General features: G+C 33.9%; 1 protein-coding gene across 2 annotated transcripts in view; it reads right to left on the reverse strand.

Annotated features, from left to right (window-relative positions):
• The window catches only part of LOC137644123 (beta-1,3-glucan-binding protein-like), a 28,809-nt gene that overhangs the window by 8,267 nt on the left and 10,542 nt on the right, over positions 1–10,000 (reverse strand). Inside the window, exons 1-4 of one of the 2 annotated variants that reach the window (XM_068377094.1) lie at positions 6,449–6,549; positions 3,204–3,253; positions 1,493–1,605; positions 1,082–1,156 (exon numbers count right to left, since the gene is read on the reverse strand). In XM_068377094.1, coding sequence (XP_068233195.1) covers positions 1,082–1,156; positions 1,493–1,605; positions 3,204–3,252 — 237 coding nt within the window. In that variant the 5' untranslated portion in view covers position 3,253; positions 6,449–6,549. Of the gene's footprint in view, positions 1–1,081; positions 1,157–1,492; positions 1,606–3,203; positions 3,254–6,448; positions 6,550–10,000 lie in introns of those variants that run through there. The other variant, XM_068377093.1, reaches the window with a different exon arrangement.

The following is a 10,000-nucleotide window of genomic DNA, read 5'->3' on the forward strand; positions in this document are numbered from 1 at the left end:
ACTCAAATCTCTGCTCTTCAGAAATTCCTCGCCTTTCCATTCACTCATTAAAGCCTAAGGGAGTTCATGCATTAGAAAAAAGGGGAAGGGGGTGGATATGTAATAGCTTTAAAAAAAAAAAAATAACAGTATCAGTCAAACTCGACTGAATCCCTCGTCAGGCTGCGAGGAGCGAAGAGAGGAAAAGTTGCACCGTCCCCATTCATGCCCATAAGACTCAAATCTCTGATCTTCAGAAATTCCTCGTCTTTCTATTCGCTCACTCAAGCCTAAGGGAGTTCATGCATATAAAAAAGTGGATATGTATTAACTTTTAAAAAACAAAAAAATAGCAGTACCAGCCAAACTCCACTGAATCCATCGTCAGGCTGGGAGGAGCGAAGAGAAGAAAAGTCCCCTTTTGTTCCCCTCCCCCTTTTTTTTTTTTTTTTGTTGTCGGCTATCCCCAAAAATTGGGGGAAATGCCTTGGTAAATAGATAGAAAAACATAAAAAAAAAAAAACAATTAGAACATTTACAGTGATGTCAGCTAGAAAGAGATGTATTTAAGCACAGATTTGCCACGCCTTGGGGACTTTTCTAATATCATGAATTACTTTGTTGTTCTTGTTTCAAATCCTTCGTAAAAGTGAGACCAAATGGAAGAAATGAGAACATTTCTTGGCTGTCATATTATGACTTCATTGTGGTATCTTAGGTCCTAATCAAAGGATCAATATTTAGTTAAAAGAGAGATGAGCAGAACAAGATGAAAGAAGTTAGTAATACTTAGCAAATGCAGATTAAATAGAGAAAGAAGATCAGAACTAGAGGAAAGAAGTTAGTAATACTTCGAAAATATAGATTAAAAGCGAGAAAGATGTTCAAACTAGAGGAAAGAAGTTAGTAATACTTAGAAAATGCAGATTAAAAGCGAGAAAGATAATCAAACTAGAGGAAAGAAGTTGGTAATACTTTAAAATGCAGATTAAAAGAGAGAAGGGTGAGCAGAACAAGAGGAAAGAAGGTAGTGAAAAAGAAGTAATGAGAAACGATAGACGGGCAGACCCCCTGGTAACTGTTCACTGAAACTTATACTCACGGGTTTGATAACTAGAGAAGAATCTTTGATGTAGCTGATGCTGCGGTTGTTGACGTAAGCTTGGAACTCAAAGTTCTGTGATGGAAAGAGAGATTGTGTAGTGATATTAACAACGAACGACTGAAATTAAGATAAAAATATGATTTGTGTGATAAAATCAACCCTCTAAGAGCGAGTTTTTTTACCCTTAAGTGTCAAACCCTTATTAGTTAGCAAACCTTAGTCACAAAAAGTTATTCTGTAAGTTAGAAGTTACAATAGATTTTTTGTTTACAAAAAGTTTATTATCTAAGCAGCTGTACCTTTCCTTTTGGATTCTTTGAAATATAGGAAGTCTCATTGCAAAAGCCAATCCCCGATTACTTTAAAATCTTTAAATCTCCAACTTTTTTTTCCCCTCATCTCACTTACCCCTCCGCCACTCATGGTCACTTCATGTTCCCAAACATCATGGTCCAAGAAGTCGAATTCATCGTTGAAAATAAGGCATGGAAATTCGGTGCAGTCCTTCGGATCAACAATATCTGGAAATGACGGAAAGCGTAAACCTCAATAGAATAATTCAAATATTTCGTTTTTTTGGGGGGTACAGTGTTCTAAAAGTTAAACTTAACTGTCTCTCAATTAATGTCATTTATCTTTATCTTTAGGTTAAATCCATTGTCTTTGGAATCGGTGCAATTATTTTAACGTGGATGGAAAGATACACCAAGATCGTTTGGTTATGGGGAAAGAATAGAAGACGATATATTTGATGGCAAGATAAGGTGAAAGATGATGTGGAAAGAAGAGCTTTGGTGGAAGAGATGCCTTTGATAGAAGGCATTGGAGAGGACGCATCAGGCAACCGACCCCTTAATGTGGGGATAACGGTGGGAAAGAAGAAAAAAAGACGCTATATTGCTGAAAATAACTCATAGTTTGGAATTGTTAGGAAGGGGGGGGGGTGGAGAAGCAGTAGAAGAGGAAAATGTAGGAAACACTGGATAGCTGGAATAAAACAGATACTGGAAATTGATTATCTTAATATCACGGAATGGCGATTGTTCACAAGACAGACGTGAATGGTACAGTACAAGATACTTCTCTGTAGGTATACGAAACAATAACATAATGGAAGTTTTCTGTACAGGAGGCTCATCCACGATTCATTGTTTAAGTGTGAAAGAGGTAGAGTCAGTTATATCTTTATTGCTAATTTCTCTTAGAAGCAAAGATGTCTATGCTTTCTTTCATGCACCCGATGTCAGGATGCCAAAGAACTTCAAATCAATCAATCAATCAATCTCGCATACAAAAAAAATATACAGGTATTAACATATCTCATGAAACGTGTTGGTGATTCCATATATTATTACAGGTTACATTCTCCCATAACGTCTTCCATAAATCAAATAGGTTGGCCATGGCACCATCCGCCAATTGTGATACTACCGCTAGAGAGTTATGGGGTCCTTTGACTGCCCAGACAGTGCTACATTGGATCCTTCTCTCTGGTTACGGTTCTTTCCCTTTGCCTACACAGAAACCAAATAGTCTGGCCTATTCTTTACAGATTCTCATCTGTCCTCATACACCCGACAACACTGAGATTACCAAACAATTCTTCTTCACCCAAGGGGTTAACTACTGCAATGTAATTGTTCGGTGGCTACTTTCCTCTTGGTAAGGGTAGAAGAGACTCTTTAGCTATGGTAAGCAGCTTTTCTAGGATAAGGACACTCCAAAATGAAACCATTGTTCTCTAGTCTTGGGTAGTGCCATAGCCTCTGTACCATGGTCTTCCACTGTCTTGGGTTAGAATTCTCTTGCTTGAGGGTACACTCGGGCACACTGTTCTATCTAGTTTCACTTCCTCTTGTTTTGTTAAAGTTTTTTATAGTCTATATAGGAAATATTTACTCAAATGTTGTTACTATTCTTAAAATATTCTATTTTTTGTTGTTTCCTTTCCGCACTGGGCTATTTTCCCTGTTGAGGCCCCTGGGCTTATAGCATCCTGCTTTTCCAACTAGGGTTGTAGCTTACCATTTAATGATAATAATAATAATAATAATAATAATAATAATAATAATAATAATAATAATAATAATAATATAATGTAGTAAAACTTATGACTCACCTGCGGCGAAGGCACACGCAGCCAACAGCGTTAAGTATAAGATCCTCATACTGAAAGATAGGAAAGGGTGGTTGAATAAATAATGAATTCATAAATAAACAAATAAGAATATTAATTGGTTGAAAATCATACATAGCTAATTCACTAATGGTATTACAGACAAATGGTAGTTTTAAACTTTATCTTTGAAGAAGTTGTTTTTTTTTTTTTTTTTTTTTTTTTTTTTTTTTTTTTTTTTTTTTTTTTATCGTGGCCAGTTATTGTTATTATAAATTGTCTGGTGCTTGTGGCCAAGCACGGGCTCTTGCAATTTTGCATTCGATAGGTGTGAGATTATTTCAATTTGAAGGTAAATTAGAATTTCAGTTTTGCCGATCTTACTACGAGCTGGCAGAACCAATTAAGCCTCTTTGAACGCTGGAGTTTAATTCTCTATTCGATGATCACTTTCAGCAATCAAACATATTACGTGAACAATTTTATTGACAAATATTTAATTGTAATTGTAACTAATTTTTCAGTGGCTATTTTCATCTCGATAAGGGTAGAAGAGAATCCTTAGCTATGGTAAGCAGCTCTTATAGGAGGACACTCCAAAATCAAGCCATTGTTCTCTAATCTTGGGTAGTGCCATAGTGTCTGTACCATGGTCTTCCACTGTCTTGGATTAGAGTTCTCCTACTTGAGGGTACACTCGGACACATTATTCTATCTTATTTCTCTTCTTGTTTTTTTTTTTAGTTTATGTAGGAGATATTTGTTTTAATGTTACTGTTTTTGAAATATTTTATCTTTCTTTGTTTCCTTTCATCACTGGGCTATTTTCCCTGTTGGAGCCTCTGGGCTTATAGCATCCCGCTTTTCCAACTAGGGTTGTAGCTTAGCAATTAATAATAATAATAATAATAATAATAATAATAATAATAATAATAATAATAATAATAATAATAATAATAATAACAACTAGTTAAAGGAATTGATAAATAGAATATGTAAGCCATCACTGTTCCTGATCTCGCTTCATCAAAAAGCAGGATCCAAATTTTATGTAATTTCCTTTTGGAAGATAATTTCAATGTAAAATTAAACAAGTGATAACAATGATAAGCTTTTTATAACACATAAACGTAAGAAAAATAACCCGATAATATTCAAGAGTCCTTGTTATCCGGAACATGGACTCGATATATTAAGTGATACAGAAATTTCTCTGAATAAACAATAAATTCCCCTTTGACTATCAAAATTTTTATGGAAAAACATTAAACACAATTCTACCGAAGATATGTCAGATATATATATATATATATATATATATATATATATATATATATATATATATATATATATATATATACATACATATGTATATATATATACAGTATATATATATATATATATATATATATATATATATATATATATATATATATATATATATATATATACATATATATACACACACACATATATATATATATATATATATATATATATATATATATATATATATATATATTATTTATTTATTTATATATAGATATATATGTATATATATAAATATATATATATATATATATATATATATATATATATATATATATATATATATATATATATATATATATATATATATATATAAATATATATCAAGTATACAAGCATGTACATTCATGGTTACAAAAATACCTGTAAGTCTTACAATTGTCATTAAATACTTAGGAGAATAGAAAATGCAAATATTGAGATGCTATCTTAGGAGAACGAAGTCGTTTGTCAATGGAAGGTTTGCGTTTCTAATGTGTATGATAAAAAGTAATGCAAAACCCTTCTTCGGGATCGCTGAAATAAGGAAAAAACAAATTTATCCAGGACCGAAGTAATTTATTATTATTATTATTATTATTATTACTAACCAAGCTACAACCCTAGTTGGAAAAGCAAGATGCTATAAGTCCAAGGGCTCCAACAGGGAAAAATAGCCCAGTGAGGAAAGGAAATAAATAAATGATGAGAATAAATTAACAATATATCATTCTAAAAACAGTAACAGCGTCAAAATATATATGTCCTATGTAAACTATTAACAATATCAAAAACAGATATGTCACATACAAACAATAAAAAGACTCAAGTCAGCCTGGACAACATAACAACATTTGCTCCAACTTTGAACTTTTGAAGTTCTACTGATTCAACTACCCGATTAGGATGATCATTTAGTAAGGGCCCGTGGTCCCCTCCTAGTCCCTTCTAGGGAGGCCAATCTAAATCCATCTATTCTAATGCAAAACTGAATGATAAAATTGGAATAACGTAATTTTGAGAATACTTACGGAAGTAAAGGTTATTCTAAGAGGGTAAATAATAGGGAAAAGAAGGGAACGATTTTGCTATGGGATGGGATGTAAAGTGGGGTGCTACAGTACATTAATGAAATTGCCTGAACGCTTGACCAGGGTTTGTAAGGTATTTCTGGACGAGAGAAATGTTCCGAATACCTTTTTGAGAATTGTAAAAGTGACAGAGGAGACTACAACAATCAAAATACTGTGAAATGTGATTTAAAGGATCTTGCTGTCATCAATCGAAATGTCTAACTCTACTCATTTTTTTTTTTTAATGAGGCGCATTTGCACTGACTCGCAGCGGTGCCCTTTCAGCTCGGAAAAAAGTTTCCTGCTCTCTGATTGGTTATAATTATCTTGTACAACCAATCAGCGATCAGGAAACTTTCCCGAGCTAAAAGGGCACCCCTGCGAGTCGGTGCAAATCTGCCTCACTAAAAAGAATTGACTATAGGATCCAACCCTGTCAAATTTGCAGTATTTCTTAATTGTTAATAATTGAATCAGTAGAACTTCAAAAGTTCAAACTTGCAGCGAAGGTTTTCATGTTGAACAGGCTGACTTAATGGTCTCTTTATGGTTTATATATGAAATATCTGTTTTAATGTTGTTAATGTTTTTTAAAATATTTCATTTTAATTGTTCATTACTTCTTTTATCGTTTATTCATTTCCTTATCTACTTTTCCCACTGAGCTATTTTTCCCAGTTGGAGACCTTGGATTTAGAGCATCTTGCTTTTTCCAACTAAGGTTGTGGCTTAGCTAATAATAATAATAATAATAGTAATAATAATAATAATAATAACAATAATAATAATAATAATAATTATGTTTAAAGGATTACCTAAGGTATGGTCTATAAAATTATAAAAGGGAAACTGCTGTTTTAGCCTCACCTGAGTGGCGGTAGGAATCGATAAACAAGTTTCAAGCAGATTGCAAACTGCCTGACATCTCTGTCGGAACTTGCGCTTTTATACGATTTCTAAAGCAGTTTGGTATTATCATACATCTGGCAATGAAGGATAGGTCCTCGTTGCGTAAACTTTGCCTTAGCGTTCACTTTTCACTGATTGATGGTTTTTTTTTTTTTTTTTTTTTTTTTTTTTTTTTTTTACTGATAAGGATAACATGACTATGAATTATTTCGTTTTGATGCCATCACATAGTTTTCACAGATAAGCAAAAAATCTCAACTTACTTGCAATTAAGAGCCAAGGGTATATAACATTATGTGCTTTTTTAATGATTTCTTTTATACAACTGATAAGTTACTCAGCGCTTTATGTTGCAGCTGCTACATTCAGTGGCAGTGTGGAAATAACCATTTTTTTTTTCTTTTTTTTTTTTGGCCAGTTTTGGTTCGAAACTTACTTCATAACCTGTAGCTTGGAAAGGAAAATCATACTTATGAACACCCATTACTTAAGAGGCAAGATAAACCATAAGAATATTTTTGAAAAATCAAATTTTTCGTTTAAAATTCATTCAATGTCGAAAAGAATAATTCCAATCCAATTTTTTGTTATGTAGATGCCCGAAGGTCCATTTAATCCCTTCATTTACACATATTTCTCGCCTTAAGCATAAGGTTTAAAGGTTTAAAGGGCGCTCATGAATGGGCAGGCCAATGCCCTAGAGACTAACCATATATACATACTGTATGATCAGCGCTCAAGCCCCCTCTCCACCCTAGCTAGGACCAAGGAGGGCCAGACAAGGACTGCTGATGACTCAGCAGATAGACCTATAGGCTCCCCCTAAACCCCTATCCTTAGCTTACAAGAATGGTGAGGTTGCAGCAACCAAAGAAACTAACGAGTTTGAGCGGGACCGAACCCCAGTCTGGCGTTCACCGGTCAAGGACGTTACCACATCGGCCACCACAACCATCAAGAGGAAAAAAAAAGACGTGTGTCGATGAACTTATTATGCAGATTATATGCAAATTATAATGAGCTTGGGAGGAAAGATTTAAAGGGGTGGGGTAAGAGGAGAAAAATTCTAACAGCTTTAAGGAAGATTAATTATACTGGTTGCTCAAATCACCGGAAGTTCTTTCCTCAAACAGCCTCTACAATTTTTATGATGCTTCCCGAAGGCTAAAATCACTGGCTACAACACTGCATGCACTTACTGCACAGCAATTACGACGTTTAGAACGCTCTCAAAAGACTAAAACCACTGTCTACATTATCACATGCACTTACAGCCTGCCATCTACAGCGTTTACAACGCCTCCAGAAGACTAAGATTACTGACTGCACCACCACTTTCACTTACAGCACAGCCTCTAAAACACTTACCAAACTTCCATAAGCCTATAATCACTGGCTACAACACCACATACACTCGTTGCATAGCCTCTACAACGTTTACAACGCTTCCCGAAGGATAAAATCACTACCAGAGCTTTGCTCAGGGAAGTTGTCGACCAGATATCAAACATATAGGAGAACAAAACGCTGTTTGGATGGGACGAGACGGGGTTTTAAAGGGAGCCGATAAAATTAATGTAAAGAAATATTAATATTCGGCCCATTCTTTCGATGCATCATGTCCAAAAGGCTTATGTCTCAACTCAACAGATCACCGGCTTGCCTTCTTTCTCCGACCCTGCTCCACCTCCTTACCTATAGTCCATTTCTTTTAGCGATGCATATTTGCACCGACTCGCAGCGGTGCCCTTTTAGCTCGGAAAAGTTTCCTGATCGCTGATTGGTTGGACGAGATAATTTTAACCAATCAGCGATCAGGAAAATTTTCCGAGCTAAAATGGCACCGCTGCGAGTCGGTGCAGATCTGCATCGCTAAAAGAAATGGACTATAGTTTCTGTCTTTCTCTCCCTGTTTCTATTTAGATTAATGTATTTCCGAAATTGCATCCGAAATTATTCTAGCTTGAGTTCCACACCACCACAGGTAAAAATGAAAAGTCAAAATGTTTACATAATGGTTAAAAGATGGTCAGGCAAAATCCGTTAGGTAAAGGAAGAGAGGTAGCGGAGTGATTTAAAGTCGTAGGATAGTTTCTTAATGAAAAGCGACTCGAGATAAAACTAAAATCTTCATATGCTAATTCATAATTGAGTTTGGCAGAGTTTTCCTAGTGTACATTTATTGATTGTTAATGCTAAAATCATTTCTGCTATGAACTTTTCCAGGTTATAATTACAGGAACATATAGAGGAAATAATTGGCTTATGAATTTTGAGTAATCCATGCAGGTACCCAAGACTCAGAGTTGCCAGTTGTGCCAGATTATTTCCACTGGATTATCGTACATAAGCCTTATAAATATCGTTTTCACCCAAAATTATCGTACACACTTTCAACATAATTAGCAAGGAGTAACAAAACTTATTTCAAGATGCTTTAGTACGATTATTTAATTAAATACGCACACATATTTATATATACCTAAGGTATGTATCGTACATCGTACCGGACACATTATATTCGTTCATGTACGATAATTATCGTACGAATGGCAACCCTGCCAAGACTTGAGCCAATGCATAACCTCAATCATATACCTTAATGTTAATCTTATTCTTAACTTTATGCAATAACGTATTCAATTTATCCTTCCGTTTGAAAATATATGATGTTATTTTAAGGAAACGTTTATTAGGCCAGTTTTGATGTGTAGTCATTATTTACGAGTGTACCACCACTGGAAGGTACAAAGACTATATGACTATTCTAGAGACTATATATATATATATATATATATATATATATATATATATATATATATATATATATATATATATATATATATATATATATATATACTGTATATATATATATATATATATATATATATATATATATATATATATATATATATATATATATATATATATATATATATATATATATATAGTATGTGTGTGTGTGTATACGTGTGTGTGTCAATTATATACATATATATCATGTATATATACATATATCATATACAGATGTATATATATACGTGTGTGTGAGTGTGTGTACAATTGCACTTATGTATTAATTCTAACACTAATTCACACATGACTTTGTTATACACTTATCCCTTAGTATAGAATTTTTTCTACCATAGCAGTGGAAGTTTTTTTCATAGCAAATCTAGTTCAATATCAATGAATATTTGTGGTTTAATTCTTAAAATCCCACACACACACACACACACACACACACACACACACACACCACCAAGGATGGTTTTGAGCATATGCTTCAGTATACAAGCAAGTATTGATTTATCGAATATAGATACAATTCTCACCAAGTAAAAGACAACAATTTATTCCTTAATAGAATGATAACTGGAGAGGCACTCATTAGAGCGCAGACCTCGGCCGCGGCAGCTTATTTCTTGACCTTTTGCTCGACCTTGACCTTGACTTCAACATGTATTAATTGACGTGGATTTTCATACACTCATACATGAACTAAGTTTG

Source organism: Palaemon carinicauda, chromosome 7 (genome assembly GCF_036898095.1).
Source record: "Palaemon carinicauda isolate YSFRI2023 chromosome 7, ASM3689809v2, whole genome shotgun sequence".
In the NCBI taxonomy this organism is placed as follows: Eukaryota; Metazoa; Arthropoda; class Malacostraca; order Decapoda; family Palaemonidae; genus Palaemon; species Palaemon carinicauda.